The sequence below is a fragment of the Balaenoptera musculus genome, chromosome 17 (genome assembly GCF_009873245.2).
Source record: "Balaenoptera musculus isolate JJ_BM4_2016_0621 chromosome 17, mBalMus1.pri.v3, whole genome shotgun sequence".
Lineage (NCBI taxonomy): Eukaryota > Metazoa > Chordata > Mammalia > Artiodactyla > Balaenopteridae > Balaenoptera > Balaenoptera musculus.
This window is the reverse complement of record NC_045801.1, coordinates 63,263,633-63,286,167: the sequence shown is the minus strand read 5'-3', so window position 1 is coordinate 63,286,167 and position 22,535 is coordinate 63,263,633. Positions and strand designations below refer to the sequence as shown.

Sequence of the window (22,535 nt, the reverse complement as noted above, 5' to 3'; positions counted from 1 at the left end):
TGAAGAATAATTTCATGCGGTGTAGAGTTCTAGGTTCGTGTTTTTACCTCTTGACACTTTATTCTTTTTTTGCAGGGGTGGGCACTGCACTGCACGCAGGCTCTTAGTTCCCCAACCAGGGATCAAACCTGTGCCCTTTGCAGTGGAAGCGCAGAGTCTTAACCACCAGACCACCCGGGAAGTCCCGAAACAACTCTTAATATAACCTAGTAAACATCTTGAAAGGATCTCCTTAAATGACCATGTAAAAATGACTTGAATTAGCATTTCAGTTGTTTGTCTTTCTGCTAGATCTTATAAGTATTTGGAAAAAATTTTTTCCTGAGTATTTTACTTATAATCTCTGTTATACTACTAAGGGTCTATGAAAACTCATTTTATTGCAGAGAGTACAAAATTAAATTCTAACTAGTATCTGTGTGAATGGCACAACATTTCACATGAGCACGGTCTGAGTGATGTGTGTTTTCTCTTCATGTGCGTTTGTATGTACGCAGCGTGATGTTTATACATAGCACACGCGGAGACATGACAGAGTCCTCGTAGGAGATCCACACATCTTGGGGTCAGTCACTTTTAATCAAATTAATGTCAACTTAGTGCAACAAAACCTTCTCCACTGGGTAAAGGTATGTGCTAAAGGCTGGTGGGCCCACGGGCTACTCAGATTAGACACACCCTTCATGCATTTTACAGTTGCACCATCTTAGTTCCCCGACCAGGGATTGAACGGTGAAAGCGCAGAGTCTTAATCACTGGACCATCAGGGAATTCCCTGCTAATTAATGTTTTGGACGTATAGAGCTCTGGCAAAGAGGCTGATTCTCACGGAGCATTCTCTGGTGGACAGCTTGGGGCAAGACACGGGCTCAGAAAATGGACCTTTTTCAAAATTCTGGGTTATGGTTGACTATTGACTGCCCCAGGATGAATAATATGGAGCTGGGCCCGCTGCAGTTTATTTTGTCAATCCCCTGGCATGATCCCCCTCCTGCGGGTAGAGTCAGTAATTAGGAATACAAGTCAGGGCAGAATTAGGTATTCATGAGGATTGGAGGAGGCAGCCGCTCAGAGGACCTTCAAACACAGTCTCATGACTGAAACACCAGGAGGGAGCCTGGTTGACTAACAGAGAACGGCCTTGACCTTTCAACCCTACAAATTCAAATGCAATTTGTCATCCAATGTAAAATGAATTTGGCCATGTGTAGTCCTGTGGGAGGGAGAGATCTTGTCCCAGAAAAACTCAAGAAACATGAAAGAGGGGCATTGAAAACTAAAATCCACAAAATGGTTGAGAACACACATCATTATGCTCATAATACATTCCTTTTCCAAGACAATGGCCAGCCCTGTGATTCCTTGGGCAGTACAGACTCTGTTAACACAGAAGGGGCCCAAGTGGGGAATTGATGCTAATTTTCATCTCTCCTTGGAATTGGAATTATGTTTTTGTATTTGTGTTTCATTATCTCCTCTTGTCATTTAAATTAAGCCATTCTGTTATGAGTACATGTGCTCTACCTCTCATTGTGATTGCCAAAGAGGAAAGGTTGAATTGCCAACAGTCTTTCTTTTATTCCAGAAACTTGTTCTTTCTTTGAGGACCTTTCTGAGTAGGTCAGGAGCCAGAACTGGATAGAACTCATCCTCTGGGAGAGGCTCAGAGAACCAAACTTGAAATTGACGCACCAAATCACTCAAACTCTGTGAGGAGATGTCCTGGGGGTTCCAGAACCTCCACCGCTTTTTCAACCGCTCTAGCATTAGCCCAAAGCGCATTCTCAAATTGTTTCCTTTTTTTTGCCGTACTTTCTGATTTGCTTAAGTGTCGTCATTAATTGAGTAGCAGATACAAAGACTGGAACGGACTGGAAGCCTTAAGACTTACGACACGCATTAAGTTTTCCATTTGGCATTTGGAGCTCATTATTAATGTCCATTTGAAAGCTTACAACTATGAAATAGAGCAACCTTGTAAATAGCTAGAAATAATTTTCCAGTGGATTCTTTGCACGCACATACTAATCCATGGAAGTTATTTGAATGATAAGAGTAAAGAAACAAAAACTTCTGTGGATTTACTCTTTGTCCTATCTATTTTATCTTGAAGTGTTTTTTTAAAATTTCTTTCCTCCCAAGATCAAGAAAATATTCAAGAGTCCCACCTCCATTTGCCAGAGAGCCTTCTTATAAATGATCACCAGTCTTGCCTCTATGTAATTGTAAAAAGAAGATCCTTCTACTTTCTAGAGTTCTGCTTGAATGGGGAGCTCAGTGTCCAGAAATTGACCATGACCCAAAGGAATTATTACGCTCTTGAATATTTGGAAAGATAAAGCTTTTTCTAAAAAGAGTGGTCATGAACATTATATTGCCGTGCTTTCTTTCCTACTTTTACTGATATGAAGTTGTGTTTAAACTATAACACGAAGAGATTTGCTGCATATCTTTGTCATAAACCCTTTTTATGGGGGGGGGTCCCCAAATTCCTCACCTCCCCATACACATCTCATGCCTTGGTCACAAATTACTCACTATCCCGCAGTAATGACCCACACAGTCAGACCTCCAAGCCGTTGAATATACTGTTCCCTGGACATGACCTCTTCTTCTCTTCTCTATGCGCAAAGCCTCCTCCCAAAGTTGAGACTCTCCTCGAAGTTTTACAAGCAAAATTAGCCCTTCTCACTTCTGTGCTCACACGGAACCTTGTGCACACTCCCATTTCTGCACGTGGACTTCAGGATTAGAACTGTTTGCTTGTGGGTCTGGCTTTCCCTCCACGAAGGGACAAAGGGACAAAGCATCTCTGCGTTCCTCACCCCTGTCGCAGTGCCTATCCTGTTACCACCCATAACACAGCTAGTGCTGAATCGTGGAAGTGAATCTGCAATCATCAGGGGAACCCATCCTTCCGTCACGCTATGGGCCCGCAACGTGGCCACCCCTGGAGAAAACAGTGCTCTTCATTCGATAAAAATATTGGGATTTGTCTGCAACAGCTCACAAATCAAATCTTTTTTTTTTTTTTGTGGCTGCACCACGTGGCTTGCGGGATCTTACTTCCCCAACCAGGGACAGAACACGGGCCCTCTGCAGTGAAAGTGCATGCCCAGCCCACCCCTGTCCCCAGGCTGTCTCCTCATCTGGTAGCACTGCGCTGACTCTGTCATTTGTGCTTACGGGGTAAATGTTCCCGTCTCCACGCGACTGCCTGTGGGGAAAGTGAGCCTCAATCACATTGGGACCTGAGTCTACCAGTGCCACTCTTCCTTCCCTCATGTGACAAAATCAGATGCTACGTATGTTCTGTTTGGTAAACAAATAGTGACGATGCATTAAGATACAGCGTCAAGACACAGTGACATGCATTCCAGATCGTTCTAGACTATAAGCTGCTTGAGTAGAGTGTAACCTCACAAAGGGTCCTGCATCCTGGAGTGGTTAAGAGCCTGGGCTTTGGTGTAAGACAGACATGGGTTCAAATACTAGTTCTAGCATTAACCAGCTATGAGACCTCAAGAAAGTTACCTAATCTCTCTGAGCCTCATTGAAAAATGGCGATAATAATAATAACAATCACACCTGGCTCATTGGGCCGCTGTGAGGAATAAATGAAACAATGTTGGTTAAATACTTAGCATCTGACATCGGCAGGGCAGACGACAGCAGTAGTTATTAATCTGCGCATCCTCTAAACGTCACCTGCTTTGGACCCATCCTCAGCTCACAGGCCTCCAAGATGTCACACTTCTTCTTAGCAATCTAACAACTCTTAAGGTTTGCTGTTCTCAGACTTCTAGTAATACTTCCTTGGCAACTAGGGGAGTGGGGATGAGGGAGGAGACAGCAAAAGTTGTTGTTTTCAAGACAGAGGCAGAATATAGTAAGTCACTCAGTGACTGGCAATTTCAAGTGCACTGGTCATATGTGTCTTTCTTGTATCAGGGTTAAGCACTGGGCAATAGGGCTGTGAATAAAGGGAAAAAACAAACAAACAAACAAAAACATTGTTAGGAGGAGAAAGCCACTAGAGGGCTGCCAGAAGGGGTGTGTGGGAAGGAATCCTAGATCCTCTGCTGTCTTCTTGAACCAAAATAGTAACAAGAGTTGGATATTGCTGTTCTTTACTTGGAAAGTGAAGGTGAAAAGAAGGGGCCAATGTAAAAGTTCATTTAAGAGAATGTGTATCAACGCTTAAACTCTGATATGAACATTTACTTATTATCTTTCAAACACGGAGCTAGGGACATACTCACTTTCCCCTGAGTTCACAATTGTGAACAGGTCATTTAAGAAATCAGAGCCACAAGCCTGGCGGGAGAGCTCAGGAATGCTCAGAAAAGTCTCCCCCAACGTACTTGTACCACCACCCCCATCTTACCATCAGCAGTTATCAATAGAGGACTCGAGTTGGGTTCCTCTCCCCTGCCTGTGCCCCAGAGGGCAAGCCACGTGTCAGTGGGGAGCACCGGAGTCTCCCTTCCCTGTGGATTCCTTAATCCGATTCCTTAAGATGATCCAGAGAAGGTGTGAACACACAGCGGTAGCCTGTGATTTTCTTTGTTGTCAGGAGCCTGCAAACCTCCTTTCATCTTATTAAAATTATACCCTTTCTGCCAAGATTGAAAAGAAAATCAGGAATTGGTCATTGTATCCCACTCAACCCCTTCCAAATTGGGGAGAGCGTCTGATCAGCCCTTCTCGGGTTACCGTGCTGTTCACGTAGGGCGTCTGTTTCCACACCACCCCTGACACTCCAAGGTGGGAACCATCCCCAAGGATTAAAACAACATAATTAAACACCAAGTGGCAGACATGGGGTTCGGAGCTTTATATACATTATTTAACTCTCCCAATACCCCGAAGAAGTAGGTATTGTTATTATTCTGGATTTTTTTTTTTTTTTTTACATCCCCCTTTTCCAGGTGACACTTGGGGAGGCAAAGATACCTGACCACAGTTAAACAGCTAGCAAGTTTCAGAGTGGGGATTTGACCCCAGGCAGCCTGACATCAGACGCCACGTGGTTAACCCATATTCTCACGTGACTCTCAGAACTCCATCCAGCTGGGCAAAGCTACTCACCATGTTGCTGGGAGGTCTAAGGTCCAGCACATTCCCCAACTGCTCTGACAGCAACACAGGTGGCACCCAGCAACCAGTCGGCCATGTGGGGCTTCAGTCTGGCCCCCAAGGCCCTCTCCCTGACCCTGGGCTGGACCTCAGGAGGGACTAGAAGTTATTTCAGGCCATAGCCACACCCTACGGCTTGGCTTGCCAAGAAGTAGAAAGGGGTAGATGAGTTCACCTGCAGGGTTGACAAATGTTCTCAGGCAACTGAAGCTTTAACTATTGCATCTTAAAGAGGCAGCTATCAGTTTCAGCCATAGCAGAGCCATCACTGAGACGGCGGGTGGCGATACCTCTGGACTCTTGGCGGACGATCTTCCTTCCTCTGCCCTTTCTTGCACTGCCCTTTTCCCCCTTCCGCTGCCTTCCCCTCCGTCCCCTGTCCACCCAAGCACTGCAGGGTTAGGCCCATCACTCCTTCAACAACTTCAGTGATCCGGATGCTCCAGGGTCCAAAGGATCCTGAGAAGTTCCACCCAAGAAAGGGATGCAGACACCCAGGGGGACCAGATGCTTCTCCTTACACTGTGTTGTCAGTGGCGGTCAGTTTCCCCTTCCTGTGTGTCAGACTCTCAAGGACACGGACTGTGCTCATTCTTCTTTAGATTTCCAGTCACTAACTTAGGGCCTGATACATGCAAAATCAATACATATTGAAGTAAATTGATTAATTAGTAATTTTTCTTGAAGATTTCCTCATAACTGTATTTCACTTATTGGTTTCATATACCCTCCATACCAGAAGGGAAGTCTCAAAGAAAGTCAGTGCTGTGTATTTACCTAAGTTTACAACATTTATGCCATCCCATCACACAGCTATCCACGCTCACCCATCTGCATTAGCGTGTAAAATCCTTGAAGGCAAGAGCTGTATCCTGCTTCCCTTTAAATGTCCTCTGCTGTGCTTTGCACGTGGTCAGCTTGGCGGTTGTCGAGTTGATTTAAATAATCTCTAATACACGGAAACCCTATGCTTAGATGGAAATGCTCACCTAAGGCCATCTACAACTTATGCTAAAGTTGTATAGGAGTAGACTTCTAATTTTACCAAATTATAAAAAAGATTCCTTGGGCTTCCCTGGTGGCGCAGTGGTTGGGAGTCTGCCTGCCAATGCAGGGGACACGGGTTCGAGCCCTGGTCTGGGAAGATCCCACATGCCGCAGAGCAACTGGGCCCGTGAGCCACAATTGCTGAGCCTGCGCGTCTGGAGCCTGTGCTCCGCAACAGGAGAGGCCGCGATGGTGAGAGGCCTGCGCACCGCGATGAAGAGTGGTCCCCACTTGCCACAACTGGAGAAAGCCCTCGCACAGAAACGAAGACCCAACACAGCCATAAATAAATAAATAAGTAAATAAATAAATAAATAAATAAATAAAAATTAAAAAAAAAAAAAAAAAAAAAAAAAGATTCCTTGAACAGGTTTCACAGGAATTCAGGGGATCGAACTACATCGTAACAGGAGTGTCCTGTCTTCCTCTCTTGGAAGGCTCCATTTCCAAAGCGGAGGCTACATCTTGCCACTGTGTGTGGAGTTCCCACCGCAGTGCGTGACCAGGACTCTGCTTTCAGCCCTATTCAGTCTATGTACACATATCAGAGTGCCTGCATTTCCCTGAGAGCCTGCAGCTCTTTCTCTAAGACCAATTTCCATCACTGTTGAAGTCAGGTTTTGACTAGATATCCTGCCAGGGGTGCCATGTGAATCATTCTTTTTTCGCTTTTGTACAAAGTGTCAGAATTTTTTGCCTATGGGTTAGGATGGCCAGAGTCAAGCTAAGAAGAGAGAAGTGAAGTAGGAGAGAAGAAAGGAAGTCAGTCCTAAACAAAACACCAAGAGAATGCGAGATTGTCGATGACAGGGTATTAATGCCACTGAATTGAACACTTAAAATATGTATATGTGTAACTGATACATTTTGCTGTACAGCAGAAACTAACGCAACATTGTAAATCAACTATAATAAAAAAAGATATTAAAAAAGAAAAAAAAAAACTTCCAAAAATACTGAATCATCAAAATGTTGGTGTTTCCTCTTTCTGCCATTCACTAGAAAGGGAATTTTAGTTGTAGAAATGCATACATTGAATCTGCATGGTTTTAATGAATGGGATTGAAAATTTAATGTATATTAAACTTAATAAAATTGAGACAGGATGTGTGCTAAAAAAAAATGGCTAAGATAGTAAACTTTATGTTATGTGTATTTTACCACACACACAGAAAGACTGTCCAAACAAGACCTGTAGTGGGTGGATGGATAGCTGCCCAGAATTGTTTCCAGTGTATGTGCCAAATCTTCTAACGTGTAAATCAATTTGTGAATGTATTTAATCTGCTAAAATACATTTGCATTAAATGAAATTGACCTGACATGCGCCAGAGATGTCTTGTCTTTTCTTCCGTCTTTTCTTCCATCTTTCTGTTGTTGCCAAAACACCACTCCATAAGCATGGATTTAAGTCTGTCATATCCCTCAGAGTTATCAATTTTAGGATAAGGTCCCTGGCGGCCTTATTTGACCAGATTCAGTTTTTTGGAAGACAGGATTTTGGTTTCTCTTCATGAGCACATTATCTCAGCTTATACTCAGGTTTGTGGAGTTGTAGAAAAATTACAGACTGATATCTCTTTAGTTTCAGATTAAAAATGTAACACAAGAAAAACACGCCATGAATCAAAAGCATTCTTCTCCTCACATGTCCATTTTATGTAGGTATCAACTTGTATTCCGAGGAAGGTAAATTATGCCTGTAACTGTGAACTCATACATTTTCTATGTTTAGCTGAATAGTTTGATGGAATCACCAGGCACTGGTGGCAATTTCTATACTTCTTTAAACACAGGCATCAGTCAGGACACAGACCGTAAGCATTCTGAAAAAGCCATACATTAAGAGGGAAGAACTGCTCGAGGAATCACAAATATTTATTCTAAAGCAGGTCTTAGTTCACCTTTCTTCTGACTCGGGGTGTCTGCTGACATCAGTCATTTATTCAACACCCCAAACCCATTCCAATAGGAGCCAGTTCGTAATTCCAATTGGCAGTCCACCCTTATTTTCAAAGGAGAAAAATCCAGATGGAAAAACCAAATAAATGTCAAGCACTTGAAATTATATGGCTGATTATATGAGTCTACAATGGAGCTAAAGGAGATTTAGAAAGTGTTTCTGATGGCAAGGTACAGTGGAGCTGCCTGTCAGTAAGCGTGTGGCACCAAGGGAACCCTCTGCTATCCTCATCCATGAAATCATCCATATGTAACATCCCTGTGTAACCTCATCTTCCAAGGTGCTAATGAAATTATGTGAGTGTAAGGGCTTTGTAATCCATAAATCACTATATAGATGCCAGTGATTATTTAAATTTTAAACTGTTCCTTAGGGTTCTATAATATTTCTATTTGTTTTCTGAGGTGGGAAAGCTAGACTGTCACTCTGAAGCTTCATGCCCTACATGGCGTGAGGAAGGAGGAATTAACGACAGTCGACAATGTCCCCACAGCCCTCATCTAGCACCCAGCACAAATGGCCCATCCATTAAATGTTGCCGATGGGTGAGTCTGAGTAGGGCAGGCAGGGACCTGCCCACAAGCACTTTTTGAATTGGAAGGACATTCAAGATGACATTTTCAAAGAGGGTTGTACTGTGACGGAGAAAGCAGGGACCTGGGATTCAGGTAAACCCAGGTTCAAACCTGGGCTCTGGGACCTGTGAGCTGTGGAAACTTGGGTAAGTTATTAAATCACAATTTCTTTGTCTATAAAATGGGAAAATAATACCTTCACCTTGCCGGGCACAGTGGAGAATAGCTGACCTAGAAGAAACACTAAAATCATCAACAGCCAACACAGCTAGGGGAGAAAAAATAATTCCACAGATTAATCAGAAAGAAAATAGAAAAATATTGACAAATCTTATTTTCCAACTCGCCAGATACTGAAAACAGATAAAGATGATCTCAGGCATGTCTGGTGTTCCTGAAGTAGAGAATTCAAAAATTTGGGACAGAAGGAGTGAGTATTCAAAGATACAATGAAAGAAAAAATTTCCCAAAAATGTAGAAAAAATGGAATATGCAGCTTTGAAAGAACATACTATGTTCCAGGAAATTTTGATCTAGGACAACACACAGTGAGTCATACTCTGATTCAGTTTCAAGAATCAAGAAAATCTTTAGACATCCAGGCAGAAATGGCAAATAATCTACAAGGGATTAAAAAATGGTGAAGAATCAGATTTCTCCACAGCAACAACTAATGCCGGGAGACAATGTAATAGTGTCCATAAAGCTCTGAATAGAAGGAAAAAGGTTATATCAATTTCTTGATATTTTTCATAATCTCTTAACATTTCAATGTAATCCTCAGACCTAGTTGCACATTACGATCCCTGGGGAGATTTTAAAACTTACCCATGTTCAGTGGCCACCCCAAACCAGCTAGATCAGATTCTCTGGGAGTAGAGCCTGGACTATGGTGTGTCTCAAAAATGCACCAGGTAACTCTAAGTGCAGGTGATTCTCAGGCAGGCTACTCAAAGTGTGATCCGGGGATCAGAGTATCAGCATCACCTGGGAGCTTGTTAGAAATGCAAATTCTCAAGCCCACCCCAGACCTATAAGAATCTGTATTTTAACAAGCTCTCCAGATCTGGATGCATGCTTAACTTTGAAAAACCTTACAGAAGAATCTCTCTCTCTCTTTCTCTCTCAACATTTTGTTCACTTTATTAATGTTATAAAGATTTGCTGGTTCTGCAAAGGGGTTAATTATCTTTGGGTGTGGTGACTTATTGTCCCATAGAAGACCCTTTATAAGTGTGAGTGACTAAGTGAAACAGAGACCAACCCTAGTGGAGAATGCAGTTCAAGTCCCAAGGTCTCTGTGTAGTACTTATGCTTAAGTTTCCCTTGCAACAAAGGCAGTATCTGGAAACTTTTTAAACTCATCTTTAGAAGACTAGGTAGGTTTTTCTAAGTTGACAAATGTTTTCGACCAGAACCAGAAGTTTCTTGAAGAGGAATATTTTAGGAAAAAAAAAAATCTCTTTTAGGAAAGAAGATCTAGACCTATATTATAAAATATTTTAAATTTAATAACATTTGGATTTTAGCCATGACTTCAGTTTCACTTATTTCTTTTACAAGAGTAAAATTAACTTTATTTAAACATAGGATGCACAGAATTATCTGTTTTAATACAGGTATTTCTGTATCTATCTGCATATATGCAGAGAAAGATGTTTACCTGATGTTATTTATGAGTGTGTGAGATTTGAAGTGCTTTGTAAACTTTTTATTTGTACTTTTCTACATTGCTGACATTCCTAAAAATGTATTCTATTTTCCCAAAAATACTAAAGTTATTTTTCTAGTAAAAAAAAAAAACACCCTCATTTCATTAATTGCCCAGGATGATCAGGATCTGTGTACCAATTCACATCAACCAAATTCACAGAGACTGTGAATCAGAATCACAAGATATTAATTAACATACCCATTCTTTAATCTAAGACATGGCATCTGCTTCATGGTGACTATATGTACTCAGGAGTCTAAATTACATATTAAAATGTTGCTTGATGAACAATGCCTTCTCAGGAAATGTCTTCAGAACTATCATTGACTAATGATTTGTCCTTCACTGAAGTAATCATTCTTTGTAAAGAACTGTTTTCTCATCCTAAAATCAGGACTCTATTCTCCCATCCTAAATATTTATCGTAAGGTCTAGTTTCCCCAAATTGTGACTGATATTGCTTACACTGGAGGAATTTCCAAATCACAAATGCAAAAGGGTCACTCTGGCAACACTGTCTTCATCCCAAGCATAAAATTAACATCCACGGTAGCTACAATATCAGAAGTTGGCATCTTATCCTTATGTCTAAATCTTGGGTCTGCTCAACTGGGGATGATTTGAGCCTTCTGAGCACCAAATACATGTTGGTTTTTCTAAAAAGTTCATGAGGAACAAAAAGAGTAAATGCAGTGTAAGGAAGTAGAGCCTGTGTTGTTGGTTTTTTTTTTTTAAGACTTGATGAAAAACATGTTAAGTTCAATCCCAAAATGATTAATTATCGTTAGCATATCTCACTTATTAAAAAGAAATAAACATTCCACTCCTTTCTTGAATTGGCTTCAGTTGAACTCTTTCATAGGGGAGATGGGGGAGGGGTCTTTCTACTCTACTGGTATAAATGCTCCAAGATATGTTAGTGTCATAAGTCAGGAACTCAACTCAATACTAGGAGATATCTTTTTCTGTGCAAGTATTTACTATCTTGCTCTAAATTTTAAGTAATTAAACCATGCTGTATCAACTAAGTTTAAGTTTTAAAACAACTATTATTCTACTGATTTTATGTATATGGGCTTTAAATCCTAGTAGGTTAGAATTCTAGTTCTCCTATTTCTAGCTGGAGACCAAGTGTAAAACAATCCTCAATCTACTTATTTTATAAAATAGGAATAATATCACCTACCTACTTTTTAGGGTTTTCATAAGGTTTACAAAAATATTAAATGTTTAGAGTACATGTAGGAGCTCAATAAATGAAATCCATCTGATAATCAAAGGTGTTTAGAAGTGCCTATCCACAAAATATTCTCTGACATAAATTGTACCGTGTTCTTAGAATGTATATATATGCGTAACTGAATCACTTTGCTGTACAGTAGAAATTAACACAACATTGTAAATCAACTATACTTCAATAAATTTTTTAAAAGTTCATCAAATTTTTGTTTGAGAAAACCTTTTCTCCCACTTCTCATTTCTTAAATCATTGGCCACACTTGGAGGAGGTGGTCAGAACATAGAAAAGGTACAGGTAATATCTAAATCATTCTCCATCAAAATTCAATGTAGGCAGAAACACATCCACTTAAGTTTATTTGGTTATTTCCCTAGGAACTAATGCATCATGTAATGCATATAAACACACATTAATAGTGTATTTTATACATTAATATAGAGCATGCAAGGACATAGAATATGTTCATTCTCCTACATCTGTGATAGTTTATTTTTCTTCTTCTCCTTCTCCTTCTTCATTTGTCTTCTACCTATTTCCTCTCATCCCTTATAAATTTGGGTTCTTTTCTCTCTCTACTCTTTTATTGGGGAAAACACAGCCTTGGTTATGCAAATGTTTCTCAAAGTTTTAACTCTAGTCAGTATCTTTTTCTGGAACTACACATCTGCTTTCAACTACCTGCTTGGCATCTCTCTGTGGATGTCCTGATGGCACATTAAACTGAATATACCCAAAGTTGCACTCATCCTCATTTCCCCCCAAAACTAGCATCTCCTGAGAAACTTATGTCTAAGACCAGAAATAAGCTGGTTTTGATTCTTCCTCTCCTGATAGCCTATATCTAATCAAAGGATCTTAAATCCTTTGCCTTGATGTCCTAATTATCTTAATCTGTCCTTCCCATTCCTGTTTCTACATTTCTACTGAGAGATTCTTACCTCAATTTTTATAAAAACCTCCTGACTGGTTTCCCTATCTCCAGTCTCCTCCCACTACAATCTAGCCTACAAATTAAACCTGGATGAATCTTCCTAAATCACAAAAGCAATAATTTACTTTCATTGCCAAAATTTTCCATTGTGAAACAGAGAAAATACAGACTCATGCTTGGCATCTGAATGTTCTCTACCAGATGTGATCAAGTTATGCTTTGAGCCCTATCGCCTCTAGTCCTTTGATCCTGAGGATGCATAAATAAATGACCCCACAGGGACTTCCCTGGTGGCACAGTGGTTAAGAATCCGCCTGCCAGTGCAGGGGACACGGGTCCGAGCCCTGGTCCGGGAAGACTTCACATGCCGCGGAGCAACTAAGCCCATGTGCCACAACTACTGAGCCCGTGTGCCGCAACTACTGAAGCCCGTGCGCCTAGAGCCTGTGCTCCGCAACAAGAGAAGCCACCGCAATGAAAAGCCCACGCACCACAATGAAGAGTAGCCCCCGCTCACTGAAACTAGAGAAAGCCCGCATGCAGTGAAGACCCAACACAGCCCAAAATAAATAAATACATAAATAAATAAACAAATTTAAATAAATAAATAGCCCCACAAAGCCAGATCTGGCTTGCCCATGTAATTTTCTTCGGCTTGCACAATGGCTTTATAAATTTTTAATTATAAGTTGCTTATTTTGAATTAGTTGCTAATATTTACACATCGGAAGATTTCACAAAAATCCAGATTCTGGCTTCTCATGAAAAGTTAGAATATCTGGCAACTTTGGGTCCACATTCCCACACGACAAGAGGGCTGAAGCTAGGCAGTGAGTGCCTGTTTATGAATGGAGAAACATGCCCCAGGTCACCACAGCCTTCATCTGATTGGTATCATTCAATGTGCTACTGGCGTGGTGTCTGAAGGCACGTGAATTGATGAAGTTTGCCCTATATCACCTAGTGCTCCAGCCAAGTACGTCGTTCCCAAACGCATAGTATGTCCTTGCTATGTTATTCCATCTTTCTAGAAATGCCCTCTCCCTCCATCTTTCATGTCTTTAAGGCCCATTTCTAACACTGCATCTTCCGTGAAGCTTTCTCTGACCTCCCTGTTGGACATTACTGCCTCATTTTTGTTCCTCTGTTAACACTCTGTTGTTCTCTTATGGCCCATTTCTCATTCTCTGCTGGATCAGCCATTGGTATCCTTGATTTCTCCCTGTTTTTCAGGGACTTGCATTGACAAACACTTCTCCCCCACTCCTCAGGCTTTCTTGAGGAGGAGTTTTTCCTCTTGACCTAGACCTTCGTCCTCCTCCCCTAGAGATTGAGCGAGTCTCTCTTCCCACCCACCTTCCCCTCAGGGATCCACCTGTCTACGCAGTAGAGATGTCTTGTTCTGCTTGGTAGTAAAGGCCCGATTCAGCAGGTGAGCCTGAGGTGAGCAATACCTGAGTGTGTACATTTGCCCAATTCTGAAGTTCAGTGTTAGGAAGCCCACTGTTGCCACACATCTAAGCCAGGATTTCCCTTCCAGGTTTTATCAGCAAACAAAACTAATATTTTCATTTTCATTTGCTTGAATACTTATCTCACAACTGCTTTCAAGCTCAAGCAGGGAAAAGAAGGGGTTCTCATTGGGAGCCTTCTAACCCTAACAATGAGGACTCATTCTTGAATATTCTGCAGCTCCTAGCAAACGTCATTGTACAGATAGATACTCAAAAAACATTTATCAAATTGAATCAAAAGATATAACCAATGTGCATAAAATTCATAGAATATAATTTTTCTTATGCTTATGTCCCCATATATAAACTGTATAAATAATAACTTAAATGTCTGTAAGATTAACAAAATATAACATATGCTGTATATAACAGAAAATATTTGTTTCCTATTTACATTTCCATTGTATGTAAATTATTACACATCATATCATATATCAAAAAAGAAAAGAAAAAGGGAAAAGAACGGAAAAAGACAAACCTTAAAAGTCAGTGAAGAAAGCATCACACCAAAGGATAATCAGCAGTCTCAAAGCTCTTGTTTCTTGCTCTTTTTTAATTTTCTGGTTGTTTCTTGACGAATGGTATCATACTCCAAAATGGCCATTTTAGAAAGTCTCTGTAAGTACTGAGATGGTGCTCCAGCAAGAGGATCGCTGAAGCCAGAACCTGTAAAGAAAAAAACCCCAAAACTGTTATTACAATTAAATTAAGCACACATGAATGATATTCTCTAAAAGAGTATACATCAAATATCTGTTCCTCAAATCACCATGAAACACCACCAGTTCTTCATATAACACATTCTTTGAAGTAGAAATTAAAGCTACTTAACTTTCTAAAGTGACTGGGATGGCAAGTCACCTCAAAAAATATTTAACTAAAAAATGCTTAATGTTTATATTTAATGATATAAAACTGAATCTGAGTCTGTCATGTGCTTCTTAAAACATGGGATGGCTGTGGAATTTATTCCAAAATAAAAGGCATGATCTCCATTAATAACTCATTTCATACCTTACATGCTTATCAAGTTACTGTCTCCAAACAAAACGATTTCTCATAAATGTTGAGGTAAAATTGTAAAATTATAAAGTAAAATAAGTCACTCACTAACTGAAACAGCATTAATCAAGTTTCTATTTTGAAGGATAGTAATAACAATAATAACATAACAATTATTGAATGATCTCTCTATTTCAAGTATTCTTCATCTATATCATCCACACAACAATACTATGAAGTAGGTAACTAGTACTATCTTGGATTACAGAATTAAAAAAGAGTTTAGACATTGTTAGAGGCAGGATTTAAACCCAGATGCATCCATTCGGAGTTCCCATGTAATCACAAATATTGCCCTAAATACGTAATATGTATAAATACTTCTATTTAGAAGCATACAAGGCTTTGAAAATAATACACTGATCCGTATTGCTTTAAAATACTATTGTTTAACTTCAGTTTCAAGTGCCAAAAATAAAATTGACCTCAATTCTCCAGTGTGGTTGGTATTTTTGTTTGTTTTATTTGGGTGTGTAATGAGAGTGGGAATTTCAGACAGAGAGTAGAAGGGAAGAATCGATCAGGATTCCAGTTCTTAGCAGTAAGATGGACTTATCACTTAGACTCTCTGGCTACAAAATAACTAGATTCTAAGCATTAAGCAAACCTCAAAAAACTTTAAAGAATTGGTATCATACAGACCAATACAATTAAGTTGGAAATAAGTCTTAAAATTCTCAAATATTTAGAAATGTATACACACATTCTAAATTATTCATCCATCAAAAAAAGAAATTGTAATAAACATTAAAAATACTTGTAACACCAAAAACCACAGTTACAGAAAGATAGAGAAGATGAAAAGGCAGAGGGCTATGTACCAGATGAAGGAACAAGAAAAAACCCCAGAAAAACAACTAAATGAAGTGGAGATAGGCAACCTTCCAGAAAAAGAATTCAGAATAATGATAGTGAAGATGATCCAGGACCTCGGAATAAGAATGGAGGCAAAGATTGAGAAGATGCAAGAAATGATTAACAAAGACCTAGAAGAATTAAAGAACAAACAAACAGAGATGACCAATACAATAACTGAAATGAAAACTACACTAGAAGGAATCAATAGCAGAATAACTGAGGCAGAAGAACGGATAAGTGACCTGGAAGACAGAATGGTGGAATTCACTGCTGCGGAACAGACTAAAGAAAAAAGAATGAAAAGAAATGAAGACAGCCTAAGAGACCTCTGGGACAACATTAAACGCAACAACATTCGCATTATAGGGGTCCCAGAAGGAGAAGAGAGAGAGAAAGGACCAGAGAAAATATTTGAAGAGATTATAGTCGAAAACTTCCCTAACATGGGAAAGGAAATAGCCACCCAAGTCCAGGAAGCGCAGAGAGTCCCATACAGAATAAACCCAAGGAGAAACACGCCGAGACACATAGTAATCAAAGTGGCAAAAATTAAAGACAAAGAAAAATTATTGAAAGCAGCAAGGGAAAAACGACAAATAACATACAAGGGAACTCCCATAAGGTTAACAGCTGATTTCTCAGCAGAAACTCTGCAAGCCAGAAGGGAGTGGCATGATATACTTAAAGTGATGAAAGGGAAGAACCTACAACCAAGATTACTCTACCCGGCAAGGATCTCATTTAGATTTGATGGAGAAATCAAAAGCTTTACAGACAAGCAAAAGCTAAGAGAATTCAGTACCACCAAACCAGCTCTACAACAAATGCTAAAGGAACTTCTCTAAGTGGGAAACACAAGAGAAGAAAAGGACCTACAAAAACAAACCCAAAACAATTAAGAAAATGGTCATAGGAACATACATATCGATAATTACCTTAAACGTGAATGGATTAAATGCTCCAACCAAAAGACATAGACTGGCTGAATGGATACAAAAACAAGACCCATATATATGCTGTCTACAAGAGACCCACTTTAGACCTAGGGACACATACAGACTGAAAGTGAGGGGATGGAAAAAGATATTCCATGCAAATGGAAATCAAAAGAAAGCTGGAGTAGCTATACTCATATCAGATAAAATAGACTTTAAAATAAAGAATGTTACAAGAGACAAGGAAGGACACTACATAATGATCCAGGGATCAATCCAAGAAGAAGATATAACAATTATAAATATATATGCACCCAACATAGGAGCACCTCAATACATAAGGCAACTGCTAACAGCTATAAAAGAGGAAATCGACAGTAACACAATAATAGTGGGGGACTTTAACACTTCACTTACACCAATGGACAGATCATCCAAAATGAAAATAAATAAGGAAACAGAAGCTTTAAATGACACAATAGACCAGATAGATTTAATTGATATATATAGGACATTCCATCCAAAAACAGCAGATTACACGTTCTTCTCAAGTGCGCACGGAACATTCTCCAGGATAGATCACATCTTGGGTCACAAATCAAGCCTCAGTAAATTTAAGAAAATTGAAATCATATCAAGCATCTTTTCTGACCACAACGCTATGAGATTAGAAATGAATTACAGGGAAAAAAAACGTAAAAAAGACAAACACATGGAGGCTAAACAATACATTACTAAAAAACCAAGAGATCACTGAAGAAATCAAACAGGAAATAAAAAAATACCTAGAGACAAATGACAATGAAAACACGACGACCCAAAACCTATGGGATGCAGCAAAAGCGGTTCTAAGAGGGAAGTTTATAGCTATACAAGCCTACCTAAAGAAACAAGAAAAAGCTCAAGTAAACAATCTAACCTTACACCTAAAGAAACTAGAGAAAGAAGAACAAACAAAACCCAAAGTTAGCAGAAGGAAAGAAATCATAAAGATCAGAGCAGAAATAAATGAAATAGAAACAAAGAAAACAATAGCAAAGATCAATAAAACTAAAAGTTGGTTCTTTGAGAAGATAAACAAAATTGATAAGCCATTAGCCAGACTCATCAAGAAAAAGAGGGAGAGGACTCAAATCAATAAAATCAGAAATGAAAAAGGAGAAGTTACAACAGACACCGCAGAAATACAAAGCATCCTAAGAGACTACTACAAGCAACTTTATGCCAATAAAATGGACAACCTGGAAGAAATGGACAAATTCTTAGAAAGGTATAACCTTCCAAGACTGAATCAGGAAGAAACAGAAAATATGAACAGACCAATCACAAGTAATGAAATTGAAACTGTGATTAAAAATCTTCCAACAAACAAAAGTCCAGGACCAGATGGCTTCACAGGTGAATTCTATCAAACATTTAGAGAAGAGCTAACACCCATCCTTCTCAAACTCTTCCAAAAAATTGCAGAGGAAGGAACACTCCCAAACTCATTCTATGAGGCCACCATCACCCTGATACCAAAACCAGACAAAGACACTACAAAAAAAGAAAATTACAGACCAATATCACTGATGAATATAGATGCAAAAATCCTCAACAAAATACTAGCAAACAGAATCCAACAACACATTAAAAGGATCATACACCACGATCAAGTGGGATTTATCCCAGGGATGCAAGGATTCTTCAATATACGCAAATCAATCAATGTGATACACCATATTAACAAATTGAAGAATAAAAACCATATGATCATCTCAATAGATGCAGAAAAAGCTTTTGACAAAATTCAACACCCATTTCTGATAAAAACTCTCCAGAAAGTCGGCATAGAGGGAACCTACCTCAACATAATAAAGGCCATATATGACAAACCCACAGCAAACATCATTCTCAATGGTGAAAAACTGAAAGCATTTCCTCTAAGATCAGGAACGAGACAAGGATGTCCACTCTCACCACTATTATTCAACATAGTTCTGGAAGTCCTAGCCACGGCAATCAGAGAAGAAAAAGAAATAAAAGGAGTACAAATTGGAAAAGAAGAAGTAAAACTGTCACTGTTTGCAGATGACATGATACTATACATAGAGAATCCTAAAACTGCCACCAGAAAACTGCTAGAGCTAATTAATGAATATGGTAAAGTTGCAGGATACAAAATTAATGCAAAGAAATCTCTTGCATTCCTATACACTAATGATGAAAAATCTGAAAGAGAAATTATGGAAACACTCCCATTTACCATTGCAACAAAAAGAATAAAATACCTAGGAATAAACCTACCTAGGGAGACAAAAGACCTGTATGCAGAAAACTATAAGACACTGATGAAAGAAATTAAAGATGATACCAACAGATGGAGAGATATACCATGTTCTTGGATTGGAAGAATCAACATTGTGAAAATGAGTATACTACCCAAAGCAATCTACAGATTCAATGCAATCCCTATCAAATTACCAATGGCATTTTTTACGGAGCTAGAACAAATCATCTTAAAATTTGTATGGAGACACAAAAGACCCCGAATAGCCAAAGCAGCCTTGAGGCAAAAAAATGGAGCTGGAGGAATCAGACTCCCTGACTTCAGACTATACTACAAAGCTACAGTAATCAAGACAATATGGTACTGGCACAAAAACAGAAACATAGATCAATGGAACAAGATAGAAAGCCCAGAGATTAACCCACGCACCTATGGTCAACTAATCTATGACAAAGGAGGCAAAGATATACAATGGAGAAAAGACAGTCTCTTCAATAAGTGGTGCTGGGAAAACTGGACAGCTACATGTAAAAGAATGAAATTAGAATACTCCCTAACACCATACACAAAAATAAACTCAAAATGGATTAGAGACCTAAATATAAGACTGGACACTATAAAACTCTTAGAGGAAAACATAGGAAGAACACTCTTTGACATAAATCACAGCAAGATCTTTTTTGATCCACCTCCTAGAGTAATGGAAATAAAAACAAAAATAAACAAGTGGGACCTAATGAAACTTCAAAGCTTTTGCACAGCAAAGGAAATCATGAACAAGACGAAAAGACAACCCTCAGAATGGGAGAAAATATTTGCAAATGAATCAACGGACAAAGGATTAATCTCCAAAATATATAAACAGCTCATTCAGCTCAATATCAAAGAAACAAACACCCCAATCCAAAAATGGGCAGAAGACCTAAATAGACATTTCTCCAAAGAAGACATACAGACGGCCACGAAGCACATGAAAAGATGCTCAACATCACTAATTATTAGAGAAATGCAAATCAAAACTACAATGAGGTATCACCTCACTCCTGTTAGAATGGGCATCATCAGAAAATCTACAAACAACAAATGCTGGAGAGGGTGTGGAGAAAAGGGAACCCTCTTGCACTGTTGGTGGGAATGTAAATTGATACAGCCACTATGGAGAACAATATGGAGGTTCCTTAAAAACTAAAAATAGAATTACCATATGACCCAGCAATCCCACTACTGGGCATATACCCAGAGAAAACCGTAATTCAAAAAGACACATGCACCCGAATGTTCATTGCAGCACTATTTACAATAGCCAGGTCATGGAAGCAACCTAAATGCCCATCAACAGACGAATGGATAAAGAAGATGTGGTACATACATACAATGGAATATTACTCAGCCATAAAAAGGAACGAAATTGAGTCATTTGTTGAGACGTGGATGGATCTAGAGACTGTCATACAGAGTGAAGTAAGTCAGAAAGAGAGAAACAAATATCGTATATTAATGCATGTATGTGTAACCTAAAAAAATGGTACAGATGAGCCAGTGTGCAGGGCAGAAGTTGAGACACAGATGTAGAGAATGGACATAGGGACACCAAGGGGGGAAAACTGCGGTGAGGTGGGGATGGTGGTGTGCTGAATTGGGCGATTGGGATTGACATGTATACACTGATGTGTATAAAATTGATGCCTAATAAGAACCTACAGTATAAAAAAACAAACAAAACAACTAAAAAAAAAAAAAAAAAAAAAAAAAAAAATACTTGTAACTAAATGATAAAGAAAATATTACAAAACTTGTGCAATGCAACAAAAGTTGTACATAGAGGGGTTTATACCCTAAAATTCCTGTGTTAGAAAAGAAGACTGAAAATTAGTAAGCTAGGTATAAGATATACGTTAGGAAAAGAATAACCCAAAGAACATGGAAGACAATACAGGAAAGAGGAGAAATCAATGAAGTAGAAAACAAACTTACAATTAGAAAGATTTTTAAAAAGACAAGAGTTCTTCACTGAAAAGACTAATAATAAAGGAAAACTTCCAGTTAGATTAATTTAAAAAAAAGGCAGAAGGCCCAAATAAATAATATGAAGAGAAGCATAGGTAAAGCAAAGACTAAACTTTATGCCAATAAATTTGAAAACTTAGACAAAATGCAAAACATTCTAGAAGATATAACTTACCAAAATTGATGGAAGGAGAATTAGAATGCCTTAAGAGTCCTAAAATTAAAATAACTAAATTAATATTAAAAGATTCCTCCAAAGAAAACAAGTGATCCAAATGATTTTACAAATGAACTCTATCAGACTTTCAAGGGAGAGATCATTCCAATTTTAGGTCATATCCTTCAGAGAATAGAAAAAGCAGAATACTCCCCAGTTCATTCCATGAGGCCATTACAGTCTTGACACTGAATCCAGACAAGGAGAGGACAGAAAGGAAAATTAGTGGTAATCTCACTCATCAACATAGATTTTAAAACCCAATAAAATATTAGCATATTAAATATGGCAGTACACATAAAAGATAATACATCATGCCTTCAATGGGGGTATCCAAGGAATGTAAGAGTAGCTTAACATTACAAAATCTACAAATGTTATTTTTCACATTAGAAAATTAAACAGGGGACTTTCCTGGTGGTCCAGTGGCTAAGACTCCGCACTCCCAATGCAGGGGGACTGGATTCGAGCCCTGGTCAGGGAACTAGAGCCCACATGCTGCAGCTAAGAGTTTGCATGCTGCAACTAAAAAGATCCCGCATGCTGCAACTAAGACCCCACATAGCCAAATAAATAAATATTTTTAAAAATATGAGAAATTTATTTTAAAAAATTAAACAGAAAATCACAAGATTATCTCAATCAATTCAGAAAAATGTTTGATAAAATTAAACTTTCATTTATATTTAAAAAAACCCGGGAGGAGAGAAGATGGCGGAAGAGTAAGACGCGGAGATCACCTTCCTTCCCACAGATACAGTAGAAATACATCTACACGTGGAACTGCTCCTACAGAACACCCACTGAACGCTGGCAGAAGACGTCAGACCTCCCAAAAGGCAAGAAACTCCCCCGGTACTTGGGTAGGGCAAAAGAAAAAAGAAATAACAGAGACAAAAGAATAGGGACGGCACCTGCACCAGTGGGAGGGAGCTGTGAAGGAGGAAAGATTTCCACGCACTAGGAGCCCCTTCGCGGGCAGAGACTGCGGGTGGCAGAGGGGGGAAGCTTCGGAGCCACGGAGGAGAGCGCAGCCACAGGGGTGCGGAGGCAAAGCGGAGAGA

The 22,535-nt window shown here is 39.2% G+C and overlaps 1 protein-coding gene across 2 annotated transcripts in view; it reads right to left on the bottom strand.

Annotated features, from left to right (window-relative positions):
* The window catches only part of C17H8orf89 (chromosome 17 C8orf89 homolog), a 68,712-nt gene that overhangs the window by 6,020 nt on the left and 40,157 nt on the right, over positions 1–22,535 (bottom strand). The window contains exons 6-7 of one of the 2 annotated variants that reach the window (XM_036829901.1): positions 21,430–21,468; positions 14,602–14,789 (exon numbers count right to left, since the gene is read on the bottom strand). In XM_036829901.1, the coding sequence (XP_036685796.1) occupies positions 14,650–14,789; positions 21,430–21,468 (179 nt within the window). In that variant the 3' untranslated portion in view covers positions 14,602–14,649. The remainder of the gene's footprint in view (positions 1–14,601; positions 14,790–21,429; positions 21,469–22,535) is intronic. The other variant, XM_036829900.1, reaches the window with a different exon arrangement.